This window comes from Peromyscus californicus, unplaced genomic scaffold, assembly GCF_007827085.1.
Source record: "Peromyscus californicus insignis strain IS unplaced genomic scaffold, ASM782708v3 Scaffold_8__1_contigs__length_139910024, whole genome shotgun sequence".
Lineage (NCBI taxonomy): Eukaryota > Metazoa > Chordata > Mammalia > Rodentia > Cricetidae > Peromyscus > Peromyscus californicus.
The window spans coordinates 99,189,879-99,207,315 of record NW_026294606.1 but is presented as its reverse complement, the minus strand read 5'-3'; the positions used below and the strand labels follow the sequence as shown (position 1 = coordinate 99,207,315).

General features: G+C 47.3%; 1 protein-coding gene across 3 annotated transcripts in view; it reads right to left on the bottom strand.

The window, feature by feature from the left end:
- Cfdp1 (craniofacial development protein 1) overlaps nt 1–17,437 on the bottom strand; it is a 110,275-nt gene that overhangs the window by 2,559 nt on the left and 90,279 nt on the right. Inside the window, exons 7-8 of one of the 3 annotated variants that reach the window (XR_008216043.1) lie at nt 14,274–14,406; nt 11,702–11,980 (exon numbers count right to left, since the gene is read on the bottom strand). Coding sequence is in view for 2 of the 3 variants with exons in the window: in XM_052729604.1 (XP_052585564.1) it covers nt 14,316–14,406 (91 nt within the window). In the remaining variant the exon portion in view is untranslated. Of the gene's footprint in view, nt 1–11,701; nt 11,981–14,112; nt 14,407–17,437 lie in introns of those variants that run through there. The other 2 variants (XM_052729604.1, XM_052729603.1) reach the window with 2 other exon arrangements.

Sequence of the window (17,437 nt, the reverse complement as noted above, 5' to 3'; positions counted from 1 at the left end):
GAGCAGTGTGTGCTCTTAATTGCTGAGCTATCTCTCCAGCCTCTACAAGTGTAACTAGTTTTGGTTTTTCAAGACAGGGTGTCTCTGTGTAGTTTTGGTGCCTATCCTGGATCTCGCTCTGTAGACCAGACTGGCCTCAAACTCACAGAGGTCCACCTGGCTCTGCCTCCTGAGTGCTGGGATTAAAGCCACCACCCAGCTGTAACTAGTTTTTTTTTTTTTAAACAAACTTTTACACGTACAAGTGTTTTGTACATATGTGTGTGTACCATGTGCATGTCTGGTATCCATGAATGTCAGAAGATGGTGTTGGATCCCCTGGGACTGCAGTTACAGAAGGCTGTGAACTGCCACGTGGGTTTTAGAAATCGAACCTGGAGCTGGGCGGTGGTGGCACACGCCTTTAATCCTAGCACTCAGGAGGCAGAGGCAGGTGGATCTCTGTGAGTTCGAGGCCAGCCTGGGCTACCAAGCGAGTTCCAGGAAAGGCGCAAAGCTACACAGAGAAACCCTGTCTTGAAAAACCAAAAAAAAAAAAGAAATCGAACCTGGTCCTCTCCAAGAACAACCAGTGCTTTTAACCACTGAGCCATCTCTTCAGTCCAAGTGTAACTTATTTTTTAATACAATTTTTTATTATTTATTTATATTTTGAGACAGGGTTTCTCTGTGTAGCCTTGACTGTCCTGGAACTCACTCTGTAGACCAGGCTAGCCTCAAACTCACAGAGATCCGCCTGTCTCTGCCTCCCGAGTGATGGGATTAAAGGCATGTGCCACCACCGCCCGCCTGGCCAATTTTTATTTTTTATTTTTATTATTTTGTGTATGGGCATTTTGCCTACATGAACTTCTATGCACTTCATGTGTGCCTAGTGCCCTTGCTTCCAATCCCATGGAACTGGGGTTATAGACAGTTGAGAGCCATATGGGTGGGTGCTGGGAATGAAACCTATGTCTGCTGGAAGACCTTTGAGATGTCTTGCCAGCTCCAAACCCGAGATAGCAGAGGATGGCTTCAACCCATCAACCTCTGAGTTATGAACCTCCCAGGTGTAAAAAAAAAATTTCCCCCAAGACAGGGTTTCTCTGTGTAGCTTTGGAGCCTATCCTGGAACTCACTCTGTAGCCCAGGCTGGCCTCGAACTCACAGAGATCCACCTGCCTCTGCCTCCCGAGTGCTGGGATTAAAGGCGTGCGCAACGACCCAGCCGGGGCCCAGCCAGTTGTAACTTCTTTTTTTTTTTTTTTTTTTTTGGTTTTTCGAGACAGGGTTTCTCTGTGTAGCTTTGCGCCTGTCCTGGAACTCACTTGGTAGCCCAGGCTGGCCTCGAACTCACAGAGATCCGCCTGGCTCTGCCTCCCGAGTGCTGGGATTAAAGGCGTGCGCCACCACCGCCCGGCCAGTTGTAACTTCTTAAGGACAGTTTTTTTTTTTCTTCCTTCCTTCCTTCCTTCCTTCCTTCCTTCCTTCCTTCCTTCCTTCCTTCCTTCCTTCCTTCCTTCCCTTTCTCTTTCTTTTCCTTTTCCTTTTTTTCTTTCTTTTTTTTTTTTGAGATAAGGTTGGTCTTAGTATATAACTCTGGCTGGCTTGGAATATGATATGTAGACAAGGCTGTTCTCAAACTCTCAGAGATCTATCTGCCTCTGCTTTAAAAGAATTTGTTTTTGAGACAGGGTTTCATGTAGCCCAGGCTGGCTTCAAACTTGCTATGAAGCTGAGGATTATCTTAAATCCCTAAGCCTCTCCTCTCCATCTCCTGAGTTCTGGGATCACAGATGTGTACCATCACACCCAGCTAACTTTGAACAAGTTTTGAGAGAAATGCAATTACTAATTTATAAGAACCGCAAGCTATCCTGGGAAGATTCCCCACCAATCCTCTGGGGCCTCGTCTAAGGGTCTTCTCCAGGAGCCAACACTGAGAGAGACAGGGAGCGCAACTGAGCAATGAGCCGAGCCATAAAATATGAACTCCACATGCCAACCCTCCTCACCTCTAACAAGGCAAGAGATGAAAGAAGCGCTTTCACTGGACAGCTGAGCTGGGGCAGACCCCCAGAGTAGTCTGCTGGCCTCCTAGTCCTCCAGAATGTTTGCAAACACCCAGTGACCACAGTCCCTTCCAGGAACAAGCTCCCATCTTTAGTCACTGTGACAAGTGGAATTTCATTCTTCACTGGAAACAATCCCCAGGGCATTTCGTTTCTGAACTCAAAACAAAGCCAATGGCCTGAATAGTATACATTCTCTAAATAATTAAAGGGCCCAAATCAGCAGCTGTCATGTTGGGGTCATCAGCGCCAGTCCTCAAAGCCACAGTGTCATGTTCCCAGTGAGGGCAGATCATCAGGCACCTCCTTCAGAGGCTCTGTGATGCTGCCCAAGGCCAAGGGTCTTCCCTAGGAAGGGGGCAGGGCACTGGGAAAGTCTTGACTCTCAAGGAGTGAGACCTCTTTGTACAAACAGGAAGGAACTCAATGTAGGGAGCAAGGTCTGCATTTTGGCAAGAACTCATGGTACTTGTCAGCCTTGACCTCCAGTATCAGGGCAGGATGGGTTGGGGCCGGCCTGGATTTTGGTCCCTGTGTGAACTTCTGCCGGGTATCTTACTTTCAAAGGCTATTTCTTCCTCATCTGTCAAATGAGTTTTTCATAAGTCAGCCACCAGTGCCGGGGGTACCATCCCTATTGTACTCTGTGATGACATGAAACACGGTGGCCCAGGTCCAAATAAATGCAGTATCTGTTTTGCTAGGAAGCATTAGGACGTATCGAGTATGGGCTGGTGTGGCAACAGGAGGCACTCAGTTAAATGTCAATACTATCAGAATCGTATTTGACTCTGTTTCTCTGTTTTCACTCCATGGAGCCCTGAGCTTTCTACTTCTTGTGTGCTGGAAGGATGTCCTGTGTTTACTGATGGGCTGACTGCAGGGGAGATTAATGTGGACACCAGAGGCATCCTTGATGACCTCTAGCAAGTTCTTTTTTTTTTTTTGAGACAGGGTTTCTCTGTGTAGTTTTGGTGCCCGTCTTGGGTTAATGTCAATTGTTTTGTTTTGTTTTGTTTTCTGTAGCTCTGGCTATCCTGGATCTTACTCTGTAGACCAGGCTGGCCTTGAACTCACAGAAATCCACCTGACTCTGCTCCCCCGAGTGCTGGGATTAAAGGCATGCACCACCACTGCCCAGCGCAAGTTCTTAAAATAACACCCAATGCTTGATCAAAGGAATGTCTGGTAGAAGATTCTACAGAGTGACAACTCTGTGACTATGAGGTCTAGATGCAAGGAGATAGACCCTTATGGAGGAACCAGAGATGCCCATTCTTTCCTTTTGGCCTGCTAGGAGTGTCAGGGCCTTCCTGAGAAGGCAGCCTTGCAATAGGAGCTCAGAGAGTGTATAGGAGTTCAGGGGTCCTCTCTGGGCAGAAAGCTGTTCTAGGGGACTGGAGAGATGGCTCAGAGGTTAAGAGTACTGGCTCCTCTTTCAGAGGACCCGGGTTCAATTCCCAGCACCCATATAGTAGTTCACAACTGTCTGTAACTACAGTTCCAGGAGTTCTGACACCTTCACACCAATGCATGTAAAATAAAGTGAAATTATTAAGAAAGAACGAGAGAGAGAGACAGAGAGAGAGAGAGAGAGAGCGAGCAAGCAAGCTGCTCTAGGGAGTGGCTTTCTTCCCAGAGTCCAGTGGCCTGAGCCCCACCGTGTGTGTGTGTGTGTGTGTGTGTGTGTGTGTGTGTGTGTGTGTGTGTGTGTGTTGAGGACTGAACCCTTCCTTACAAATAAATGTTAGATCAGTGCTGTGCCACTGAAGTACTCCTGTAATGATGCATTTTTTTATTTTAAAAATGTAGTACATTAAACTTACAGGCTGGAGGGATGGGGCTTGTTTTGTTTACACAGCCTCAAGTGTCCCAAGCTAGCTTTGAACTCACTATGTAGCCTTCATTTTTGTATCCAATTGCCCGCCCCCCCACCCCCAGTGAGTACTGGGATCACAGGCATGCACCACCAAGCCTGGTTTTATGTGCTGCTGAGGCCAAAACTGGGGCTCTGTGCATGCTAGGTAGGTACAATACCAACTGAACTATATCCCCAGTCAGAATTTTATATTTCAAAACAGGGTCTCACTATGTAGGCCTGGCTGACTTGGACCTTGTTGTGTAGATCAAGCTGGCCTGAAACTCACAGAGTTCAGCCTGTATCTGCCTCCCAAGTCCTAGAATTAAAAAAAACAAAAACAAAAACAAAAAAAAAACCAAAAAAAACACCTGGCCAGTTGTGGTGGCGCACATCTTTAACCCCAGCTTCGTGAGTTCCAGTATAGCCAGAGCTACAGAAAACAAAACAAAACAATTGGCATATGCTATCACACCTGGCTCCCAGCATTTTAATTTTAATGTATTAAGTCTTAAATACCATCACTGGAGTTGGTTCTGTTCTTCTACCATGTGGGGTCCAGGGATCCACTCACTTCTCCAGTCTCGGAAAGTCTTTACCCCATAATTTCAATGGATTACATTTTTATTATTGTGTGTGACTGTATGTTGGTATGTGCACCCACATACTGGTGGTGATGTGCGTGGAGAGGTCAGGGGACAACCATCAGGAGTCACTCTCTCCTTCCACTATGGGTTCTCAGATTTGAACGGAAGTCATTCGGCTGGGCAGCAGGTCCTTCACCTCCTGAGCCACCTCACTGGCCCTCGAATATTACAGTTTTAAATACCCACGTGATTGGCTGTTGGTGCTGTCCGTATTCTGTCACCTAAGTACAGTGTAATCCCAATTATATCAAAAGGTATGAAAAACACAGCGAAAAATATCCTGAAGTCTATACAGATTTTTTGTTGTTATAGGATCATGTGAGATTTATATTGTTTAATTTTTGTTTTCAGTTTTTCTTGGGCAGGGGAGGGGATTGAATCTAGACCCTCATGAATGCTAAGCATGTGACTTACAAGAGCTACACCCCAGGCCCTTGTTTTCAAATTTTCAATGAACAGATAGATTCCTTCTATAATCAGCACAGCAGTAAGAGGAATTCGAGCATGGGGCAGCAGGAGGTGAGAAGGTGGCCAGGCTCAGGTTAGGCCCTGCCCTGGCCAGGAGCAAAAGAACCCATGCACTGCTTGTTTTGACAGGGTGGCAGGCATCTGGTGGTTGGGTTCTCTCCAAGTGGCAGGGCAACCTACTGGACACACTGCATGCTCAGTTTAGCTGGTGCACACACACTTGGGTCTCACCATCTGTGGCCAACCTGGCAGAAAAGTGTTACGTCATCAGCTGTGGTTGCTGGGAACTTCGGTTCTGTTGCTTGTATTCCTTGCCTGCTTCCCAGGCCTGACTTCAGTGGCTTTTTTAAGTTCTTGAGAACTAAGGGAGGCTTCAGCTTAGCCCTTTGCTGGGACTCCAAGGATTTAGAAAAGAAGGAGAAACTCTTGTGGGTGAGTCCCAGCTGATGCAGGAGGGACTGGGGCCTGGCTGGTTCAACTCATTGTAGTTTTGCTGATGTGGCAGGAATTTAAGAATGTGAATTATTTAAAATGGTAAGGATAAAGGGAGATGTAATTTTCTCAAATATATAGCTGAAGGCTTTGAGATATTTTATATAGGCAGGAAGTATATAAGGCCATACGTAGTGGTTCTCAAACACTGGTGTACCTAAAACATCACCTGGTTGCTCATACATTTCCAAGAGGAGCTGAATGACAGTAACACACGTGTAGTTTCATTTGAGTGGCTGAGGAAGGATGACTGGAGCCCAACAACCCAGGGTTAGCATGAGCAGCACAATAAGATCCCATCTCTTTCTTTCTTTTTTTTTTTTTTATAAAAATTTATTATGGCCGGGCGGTGGTGGCGCACGCCTTTAATCCCAGCACTCGGGAGGCAGAGCCAGGCGGATCTCTGTGAGTTCGAGGCCAGCCTGGGCTACCAAGTGAGTTCCAGGAAAGGCGCAAAGCTACACAGAGAAACCCTGTCTCAAAAAAAAAAAAAAAAAAAAAAAAAAAAATTTATCATGTATACAGCATTCTGCCTGCATGTATACCTTCAGGCCAGAAGAGGGAAGTAGATCTCATTTTAGATGGTTGTGAGCCACCATGTGGTTGCTGGGAATTGAACTCAGGACCTCTGAGAGAGCAGCTAGAGCTCTTAACTTCCAAGCCATCTCTCCAGTCCCATGATCCCAATCCCATTTCTCTCTCTCTCTCTCTCTCTCTCTCTCTCTCTCTCTCTATTTTTTGAGACAAGGTGTGTGTGTGTGTGTGTGTGTGTGTGTGTGTGTGTGTGTGTGTGTGTGTGTGTGTGTTTTGGTTTTTTGAGACAGGGTTTCTCTGTGTAGCTTTGGAGCCTTTCCTGGAACTCACTCTGTAGCCCAGGCTGTCCTCAAACTCACAGAGATCCGCCTGGCTCTGCCTCCCGAATGCTGGGATTAAAGGCGAGTGCCACCAATGCCTGGCTTAAGATCCCATCTCTTAACACAAAAAAGAGAGACCCAAACCACAAAACAAAACTCCACCTAGATTATTCAATGCACCCCTTCATTTTATAGAGGTAGGAATGGGGTCAGGAGGGGCAGAGGGCTGGTCAGCAGAGCTAAGTTTAAGTCTAGGTGTCTTTACACATCATAGGGTCCCTCAATATGATGTACTATTTAGGGGAGGAGTAAGACAAAAGTGAGATAGGTGTGGGTTTTCTCCAAACTAACCAATTCTCTTAACACCAACTGGATAGCCAACAACCTGATTCAGTTCTGATACTAACTACCCACATGATAAGGGCTTGGTCCCACAAGCCCAGTCCCAAATGCCAACTACAAATGAGTGCCCAGGCTATCCACCCCTCCGCCCAGCTGACTACAAATCTGGGGACTCCCGTGACCATTTTTCCCTTTGTTTGATAATTTTCTAGAACTCATAAACTCAGGAAACTTCCCTACTTACAAGTTTATTACAGAGAATGCAAATGAGCAGCCAAACAAGAAGTAGGTAAGGGGTTGGAAGGTTCTCGGCACAGAAGCCTGTCCTCAAACTTAGGAGTACAACATCCTCTTGGTATATGGATTGTCCCCAACTTCCAGAACTTCTTCGTAGTTTTTATTGTTGATTTTTATTACATTGTTAGGACTGATTAGATCACTGGCCACCGGGGATTGATTTCTCTTCCCTGGAGATCAAGGAAAGGCTGAAAGGTCTAACCCTCCAATCACAGGGCCCTTCACTAGCATTCAGAAGAGGGCAAATTCCAAGGTTTCAAGGTTTTCAGGAACTCTTATTTCTTTTGGTTTTTCAGGACAGAGTTTCTCTGTGTAACACTCCTGGCTGTCCTGGAACTTCCTTTGTTGACCAAGCTGGCCTCGAACTCATAGAGATCCACTTGTCTCTGCCTCTGCTGGGATTAAAGGTGTCAGGAACTCTAATCAAGCCTGTCTTATGGCCAGTTGTTTGCAGTTGGCTCATGCTGATGTGGGTGGTGGTGGTAGTAGCAGCACATGACTTTAATCCCAGCAGGCTGATCTCTGTGAGTTTGAGCCAGCCTGGTCTACAGAGCAAGTTCCAGGATAGCCAAGGCTGTTACACAGTGAAACCCTGTCTAAAAAAACCAGAAAACAACAAAAAAGGGAAGTTCCCTTTCTTAAATTTCACATTCAAAAATCCCAGAATGGAGTTAAGAGAACAGAGACCTATTAACCAGCGTAAAATGGGGTAGTCTGAGATGGCATCTTCCGAGTTTAAAAATGTCTTCTAATTACACATGATGACATACACCTGTAATCCCTGTATTTTGTAGGTGGATGCCAATGGATCAGGAATTCAAAGCCATCCTTGACTACACAGTAAGTTCCAGGCCTGCTGGAGTTATAGGAAATTGTACCTGAAAAAAACCAAAGCAGGAGCTGTAGCTCAGTTGCGAGCATGCATGAAGCCCTAGGCCTGATTCCCAGTACCACATAAACTGGGCATGGTGGCACAGAACTGTAATTCCAGTACTTGGGAGGTGGATGTAGGAGATTTGAAGTTCAAGATCATACTCAGCTACAGAGCAAGTTCAAGGTCAGCCTAGGCTATGGGAGACCCTGTCTCAAACAAAATAAAGCCCAAGCAAACAAAAGCAAAAAAGAACAAGTGTCTTCCATTGGTCGGTCAGTGTTTAATAGGGCAAATGTGCTCAGGGGAGATGAGGTGGGCACTGGTGAGGGGACCAAGGACAGCGACATTCCTTCATGCCCTCAGTCATTTCAGCCGTACTCCCCAGAGGCTTGAAGCCTCAAGCCATTCCAGTGACCTAAGGGCTTGGGGACAGCTTAGGATACTGGGTATGTGAATATAGACCATTCCATACGTAACTTCTGCTACAAAATCTGGACACAGACTGAGATTCACGCTGGTATCTGTAGATTTAAAACTCACTTATCCAAGTCAGGAACCATTTATTTTGCATCTAACAAGTCGGGGCCTGCTGCAGTATCTAACATATGGGCTGCTCATCACCCATCTCTGTGCGTCTGTCTGTCAGGGCTGTCAGTGAGGGAAGGCCAACTCGGCCTTGATGGGCTTCACCATCAACTAGTACAAGTCCTAACACAGCTGTTCTGGGAAGAGGCACCTGGCCTGACCCAGTCTCCTCAGCTCCCCCAGCCAACCCTAAGCTGTGTGTGTGTGTGTGTGTGTGTGTGTGTGTGTGTGTGTGTGTGTGTGTGTGTGTGTGTGTCTGTATGGTTGTGTGCACTCATGCTGAGTGGGAGGCCAGAGGTTGACATCAAGACTCTTCCTCAGTTTCTCTCCACCCTATTTTTTGAGTCTTACTGAACTTGGACATCACTAATTTGGTTAGACTGTTTGGCCAGCGCACCCCGGAGATTGACTCCCTGTATCCTGTCATGCTTGGGATCACAGATGAGCTTTTTTATTGGCTCTTACGTTAGTGCTGAAGATCCAAACTCGGGTTCTTATGTTTATCCACTGAGCCATCTCTCCAGCCCCTCAGACCTGCTTTTTACACTTGTTTTTATTTTGTGTGTATGGGTGTTTTGAACGCATGCTATGTGTGAGCACCACGGGCATGGCTGGTGCCCGCAGAGCCCAGGAGGGGGCATAGGATCCTCAGGAACTGGAGTTGTGGGTGGTTGTCGGCTTTTATGTGGGTGCCGAATATGAATCTGGGTCTTTGGAAGAGCAGCAAGTGCCGATAAGCCACCTCTAGCCTCTCAAATCTGCTTTTTAAAGTAGAGTGGGGGGCAACTTGACAAGACACTTTTCTTTTGGTTTTTCGAGACAGGGTTTCTCTGTGTAGTCCTCTGGAGAGCAGGCTGGTTTTGAACTCAGAAATCTGCCTGCCCCCCTCCACTTGGAATTTTATTTATTTTTATTTTTATTTTATTTTTTTGTTTTTCAAGATAGGGTTTCTCTGTGTAGTTTTGGTGCCTGTCCTGGAGCTTGCTCTGTAGACCAAGTTGTCCTCGAACTCACAGAGATCTGCCTGCCTCTGCCTCCCGAGCACTGGAATTAAAGGTGTGCACCACCACTGCCTGGCTTTTTTTTTTTTTAAACTGGTCACTTTGAACCACTCTTCTGAGAATTGCTCCTGGAGCCATTGAGGCAGGGGATCAGTTGGAATGCCTGCCAGCCTCAATGGGACATAGAGAAAGCTTGCTATCTAGAAAGCTCATCACTATGTGATAGTACAAGGATGGAAATGTTCAAGGCAAATCTGATTGCTGAACTTAGTGCTTGGATGCTGTATCTCACTGAGTATAACAACGTGAGGGGGTGGAACAGAATTAATACTCATCCCTAGCAACTTTTTGAATATGAGGACTCTAAGCCAGAGGTTGGAAACAGGGAGGCAACCGCAGTATCTGACTGGAAGATGCTCTCCTTAGTTTCTCAGCCTTATCTTCCCCGACTCTCCAGAGCCAGGCAACATCTAGAAGTGAAGGCAGCACTCCTCCCTCAGCATAGCAGAGCTCGATGTGAGTGATACCTGGCTCCATCCTTTCAGTCCAGGCCAAGGATGTCGGAAGGATCTCAGCTGCACACCTACCTCTTCAGCAGAGTCTCAGACGCTGCCCTGGCTGGGGAGGCCCCAGGACAGTGGCCTGTGTGTCCTTGACTTTGCTGTGCCATTCCCTCCACTACAGACATTTCTGTATGCTCCTTTGTCCCCTGACATTCCTCTCCCAACACAAGTTCCCCAACACTCACATGGCTGCGGGAGCCAAACAGCACTGAGAGGCCGTTCAGTGTGCTGTGAAACCACATGATGTGTGTGCACTCTGGCCAGTTCCCTGATGACTTCAGGCAAGTTTCCTCCTGTGGAAAATGGGGCCATGCGGAGGCTGTGTGGTGTGTGTGTGCAAGTGTGTATGTATGTATGTTGGGGTGGGTGATCCTGGGAAAATGGTTTTATTTGCTGATGACACCAGGAGCTTCTGGTCTGTTGACCTATCACCTTTACATTCAGATCAGTTCTGTGCGTCCAGTTCTGTGTGCTGCAAACTCTATCAGCCATGTCTTACCAACATACCTAAGTACTTCTAGCTCTCATGAGGAACTGGTACCAAAAGGCAGAACACTGTATTTTCTGGAGTGTGCTAGACCCTTCTACCATGCCCTGCCTTGACAGACCACACCAACCAAACTACACACGTTCAGACACCTTGCCACACTAACCACAGGGTAGCACAGTCTCCGGACAGCCTGTCACATAGTCTTCCCAGTCCTGACCGGTGGGACGCACCCTGTCTCCACTTCTCCCCAAAGGTGTCTCTGGTCTTCCAGTGACGCTGGCCATTCGGCTAACCGGCCCATCGCACATTTCTCATGCCAGACAGACCCTGGCTCAATATTGGCCAAGGCCTCAGTGTCTTTCTTCCTCCTTAGCTCCACAGTGTATACCACACTCAAGGTTACTTCTTAATGTGTCCCTGTAAGCCCCCAGAGGCCTTGTGCACAACTCTTAATTAGAGCACTGTGTTCCTCAAGAAGTAGGTGAACAGAGTACAGAAAGAGGCTTGTTTTATTATTTGACCTCATACCGCTCTAGGGCAGTCAATTCCCCCCACACCCCCTAATTAAAAGGCACCAGATACTCTGGAATTCTGACACACCCATCTGGGACAGAGAGAAGACAAAGGGCTGGGGCAGGGACAAGAGAACTCAACTCCTAAGACAGTCTCTGTCCCACAGGGTCAGTCATAGAGGGCCCTTAGACACCTCCTTAGTCAACAGGCCCACGGTGAGGGCCAGCAAAGCACTGGACCACCAGACCCACAAAGGGCTCCAAACTGTCCCCAAGTACTGACTCACCCTTCACAGGTCCCCACAAACATTTAACCATTCCTAATTCCTGAATAAAGGGCACCATCTCTGTGGGAGCTAGGTTCCACTAAATACAGATGTGAGGAGCTAGATAAAATACTTTTTTCACACATTTTTATAAACTGGGTTAGATAGTGTCTACCATGGTTCAAACAAACTGTTAGAAAAGAGGATTTTTTGGGGGGTGGGGTGGGGGGAGTCAGTGCTGGGGACTGAACCAAGGGTCCATTGAGAAATGCCAGGCATTTGTCAAGGTGGCTTAACCCTTTGAAAGTGAAGCAGGGTATCAGGACAGCTAACAATGTGACTGAGAAAGCAATTCCCACTAAGAAGTCTGGTGGGCTCACACAGGAGTACATACTGACCAAGAGGAAAAGCTCCTGGGTGGCCCGTGCCTGCCTCACATGTCCCACGTGTGTCCTCCTGTGTAGTTCCCTGCCTCCATGCTACAGTCACTGCATTCAGGGCACAGGGCGTAGCCAGCAGGGCTGAAGACTCCTGGCACCTCTGTCTGGTTTATGCCTATGAGAAACAGCCACTTGTTCAGAGAACAGCCATGTCCAGTTCAGGCGGCCTGGCTTGCTGGTGGGTCCTGCCCCTCGACTCTGACGTCACAGTGAGAAGTGCGGAGTGTGTTTTCCGAGCTGTTGAAACAGATGTAGATCTTAGTGAGCAGAGAGGATCTCCTTCCTAACAGGCAGCCCTCTCCTACACTTCTGCAGCCCTGGGAGTCAGCTGTTGGGAGGCAGGTCACCCTCCTCTGGCTCAGCCTGAAGCGCTTCAAAATTCTTCCTTACACAGAACACAATCTCTTGGATAATGTTGAAAAATGGTTTTTGTTTGTCTGTTTTGTTTTTCGAGACAGGGTTTCTCTGTGTAGCTTTGGAGCCTGTCCTGGATCTCGCTCTGTAGACCAGGCTGGCTTCAAACTCAGAGATCCACCTGCCTCTGCCTCCAGAGTGCTGGGATAAAAGATATGTGTCACCACTGCCCAGGGGGAAAAAAAAAAGTTTTTATGAAAAACTGAAATCCAAGTTCAGAATAGCTCAGCAACTACCAACACATGGCCATCTGCTTTCCTCTCTTACCTCCCTACTCTGCTGGGACAGCTTTAAAAAATAAATAGAAAAGGCTGTTTATGACAAAGGCTGGTGGTGCGGGCACACTGGCCAGCTAGTCCCAGTTCCCTCCCTTTCAGCCTACCCTTGTGACAGAGGCTGGAAATGCTACGTGCACACATCTGCAGCTTCCCCTGCAGCCAGAGTGGTACGCTGACCCAGGGCTGCTTTGAGGCCACTGTCTTACTGATCCTGACACACACCGGTTCCCTCATTTGTATGTTCACATGTACTAAAGTTAGGCAAGGAGGCACTTCATCAACACACCACGTGTACCGTAGACAAGGCTTTTAAACTATGAGATAGGGTGCTGGGGGCACACAGAACTGCAGGAACAGTCAAGAGAGTAGTCACCCCAGTGCAGTGGGTGACATGCCAGACAACACCACAGGTCTCTTGTAGGTCTGGAGATCCTGGGTGCTGGCTGGTTCAGGTTAAAGACTTCCTCTATCATCCCAAGACCTGTAGAGACCATTGTTCTGATGCCAGCTTAAAATGCTCTCTTGCCACCTGAACAGTCCTTTGCAGATGGATGTAACAGACCATGAGTTCAAATGTAGCTTATAAACTCCCTTTCTGGGTAATGAGATGCTAGCCATCTGGTGCCACCATTCAGTTTGGCTGCTACAAACACTGCCCACACATCTGAGGCCTAGATGGGGAAGCCTACTGTGACCTAGTGGTGTTCCTTGTCCTTGTCCTGATGGCATCAGCTCACTTGAGCCTTCTGAGACCCTGATGTTACTCACACCATCCACAGGCCAGAAAACACACCTGTGGTCAAGGCCCCAGAGCTGTAGCCTTTGAAGCCTACTTTCTCCCTCATTCACATGCCCCAGGAGCAAGTGACGGGATTTAATGCTGTATTAGCATGGGTGGTTTGTTATTGATTTCCTTCTTTCATGCTTCCTAGGCAGGTAGTTTGGGTTTGGAATTTCCCTAAGGAGTATAAAGACAATAGTTCTTTAGAATACTCCCCACCTCCCATTTTTAAGACAAGATTTACGCTATAGCCTAGGCTGACCTGGAACTATACATAGCCCAGGTTGGCCTCAAATTAGTAGCAATCCTGTCTCAGTCTCCCAAGTGCTAGGATTCTAAGTGTGTGCTAGCACTACTGGCAAGAATATCCTTTGTCAAATAAAAAACTAAAGAATTACTGAGGTAGAAAATACATCTGAAGTAGACTTTTTTTTTTTAAGAGAAAAAGGGAGTAGGAAAAAAACAAAAAACTACTTAGTATTAATTTATACCACTATCCCACCTTTTTTTTTTTTTTTTTTTTTCGAGACAGGGTTTCTCTGTGTAGCTTTGCGCCTTTCCTGGGACTCACTTGGTAGCCCAGGCTGGCCTCGAACTCACAGAGATCCGCCTGGCTCTGCCTCCCGAGTGCTGGGATTAAAGGCGTGCGCCACCACCGCCCGGCACCACTATCCCACCTTACACATGAGAATTTCATATAAGAGAGAACCTGAATCAATTGAGAACAAATGCCCAGGGACTCAGCATCTACCCAGGTAGCCCCCTCAGTCTCTGGGAAAGGCTGATGTCAGAGAAATGCCTGTGGCCTCACAAAACTCCCACCACCCCGGACAGGGCTGGACATCTCAGCAGAGCGAAGGAAGGGGAGTGGCATCTTCACCTTCACCGACCTCACAAAGGGTTTCTATTTGTTTATTTAAAGACAAATTGTAAAAAGTAAAATGGATGAAACCAGCTGAGATTAAGATACATAAACCAAACTGCAACGTAGAAAAAGGGCCTTGCTGGAAACATGATGAACACTGGAAATATTTCACAGACACACGGAAGAGCTCACATTGTCAATAGGATTAAGCTGCTACTAATTCTCCCCAGAATGTCAAGGTTTCATTTTGCTCAGTCTGAGATCTCGCTCAATTTCAAACTGCCTGTGGTCCACTCGATCCAGAAAAGCTTTCCGTTCAATGTACCTGGAAGAAGACAGAAACAGTGTCAGTAAAGTCTGGCAGAAAGGTGTCCACCCCTGCACTGTCCCAACCCAGGGGAAGATCAGGCTGCAGTAACCAGCGGGAGAGCCAGGTTGACCAGATGACCACCTGGACTATCACGGACCCAAACCATCAGGCTGCAGTAACCAGCGGGAGAGCCAGGTTGACCAGATGACCACCTGGACTATCACGGACCCAAACCACTGTCATTTCACCCACACAAGGACAATTCTGTTCAGACATGACTGAAACTAAAGTGGAAAGAATGAGCTAACCCCTTTTTGTTTCAGACAGGATCTCACTCTGTAGACCAGGCTGACCTTGAACTCACAGGAATCCACCTGCACAGAGATCCACCTGCCTCTGCCTCCTGAGTGCTCGGATTAAAGGTGTGTGCCACCAAGCCAGGAGGAAAAAGTAAAGAAAGCATTCTGTTTTGTCACAGGACTTTGAGGAAAGGAGAAGTAATGCCATCTTATTTACCTATTGGTAAATAATGGCTGGGCAATTCTGGTCAAAGTTTGAATCTTTCTGAGCCTCACTGTTGTCTACAGCAACAGGATGACACTGTATTTTCTGGCTTCAGTGGTATGTTGAGTTGGCAGGTAAGAGAAAGATTCTCTCTCTCTCTCTCTCTCTCCTCTCTCTCTCTCTCTCTCTCTCTCTCTCTCTCTCTCTGGTTTTTCAAGACAGAGTTTCTCTGTGTCCTGGCTGTCCTAGAACTTGCTTTGTAGACCAGGCTGGCCTGGAACTCAGATCCACCTGCTTTTGCTTTCCAAGTGCTGGGATTAAAGGTGTGCTCCACCATTGCTAGGCCAGAATATATTCTTTTAAAAAAGAGATGTATTTTGTGCTTGTGTATGTGTGTGTATGTGGGCAGGCACATGTGGAGGGCAGAGGACCGCTAACTTGTAGGGCTGCTTCTCTCCTTCCACTATGGGGTCCTGGGGACTGAACTCGGGCTGTCAAGGTTGGCACAGGTGCCTTTGACCCACTAAGCCATCTCACTGGGCCAAAGCTATGTTTTTGTGTATCTCAAAACACAAAAAATATACGTGAAAATGGAAGAAATAGGCTAAAAAACCAATCACCAAGGACTACTCTGAGGGTGAACCATTAGCCAAGGTTTGCAAAGCCATCTGATTTCCTCTGCTGTTTCCCTAGGTACCTTCTCCTTAGTTTGGGGCCAGGCTGCTTCTGTGGCATAAGGAAGAGGCCAGTTCCTGAATTCCCCTAGCAATGAGACCAAACACTTCTGCATCCATAGTCACACACAGGGCTCCCCTGAAGCCTGGAGCTCTGCTCCAGCTCTCAAGCCAAGGTCAGAAGGCTCCCTCGAGGTCTCCCTCAGTCTTCCCAGACAGGGTGGGAGGGAGGCCAGCCTATGCTGGCAGGCATGATGCTCAGGAGGGAGCCTGGCTGCTTAATGAGACACAGCTGCATTTTAATGGACCCTTTCTTGCCATAAAGTGTGCTGCGATTTGCTTGAGGGGAGGAACTCTCTGCTGCTAATTAATCTATTGAGGGAGCAAAATTGTCATTAAAAATGGGAGACATAATTGAATCTCTACACTAATTTTTCTTTGTTGCACCGTGGAAAATGTGCATCTGTCACTACAAGGTTATTACATTCATGGTAAAATGTAACCAGGTCCAGGAACCTGTGTTCTTTGCTGAGTTCAGGTCTTGTTTTTCTGCCCCTCAGCATCCTGAAGTGAAGCCCATCCCACCTGCTTGCCAGATGAGCCTGTGCTACTAATCCTCCACACACTACCAAGGACTAGTCAGAAAATACAGGTTCTGAGGCCAGTGGAAGCTGAATTTGAATCCTGTCACTCACTGGCTGTGTGACTCTGGACAAGTCATATAAACTTAGCAAGTCTCAGTTTCCTAACATATTAAAAGGGGGAGGGGACAACAACAAAGACACACACACACACACACACACTACTGCTGAGGCTGAGGCAAGAAGACTGATGTGAGTTCTTATACTAGCCTGGGCCAAAGACCACTCTTGCATTTTTATTTTTTTGGAGACGGGGTCTCATGTATTTCAGGATGGCTTGCTATATATAGACCAGAATGACCTTAAGCTTCTGACTTTACCTTTCCAGTTGCTAAGATTACAGGTATGAAGCACTATGCCTGTCTTATGTGATGCCAGGGCTTTGTACACACTAGGCAAACACTATACCAACTGAACCGTCTCCCTGGATCCTGAAAAACTGTCTTAATGAACAACAAAAAGAATCCCAAATCAAAAAAACTTACACCCCCTCCTCCTGCCAAAAGAAAAGCTAGAGGGAGACAAACCCTCCTTACTCAGATGGGCTGCTCTGAGGAGTAAATGAAATAGTATATTAATAATGCTTAGCATGGAACAAGAGCTCAACAAACCGGTAGCTAATACTGTCACTATGATTTTAGGTAGCCAACTTCCATCAGGGTCTTGAGGATAGCAGATGGCCCAAGTTGGGATGTGTGCTGTCTGAAACTAGTAACTACCGCCTTGTCTGGATCAGCAATTAGGCTGTGGTGTCCAAACTGTCAATGAGGCCAGATTAGCTGCAACACATGGAAAGGCTGTGCTCAGGCCCGACTGACACAAGTCCCTTGGGTCAGAGTTGTCAGATTTAGTAAGTGGAAATAAAGGAGACCCAGTTAAATCTGAAATTCAGATTCCCTGGCAGAGAGAGCAGCGGCACAAACTGTATGCTCCTCTGATAAAGGCAAAGAATGGGGACCTGGGTGAGGAGGTGTGGACACAATCCGAGGGCCTCACCTCGGTCGTTCCCAGCCCCTGCCTATCCTGGATCTGGAGAAGTACTCGTGGAAATGGGGGACTTGGTGGCAGGCATGCTAACTGCCCCTTGGAGGAGCCAGCAGAAGAGCAATGAACACAGGCGAGAGATGGTACTGTGTAAGCCTCACGTGTGGGTGTTTCAGGACAGAGCTCTCAATCTGCTGGGAGAGCAGGAAGGAGAAGGAAGCGACTCTTACATTGGGATGCTCA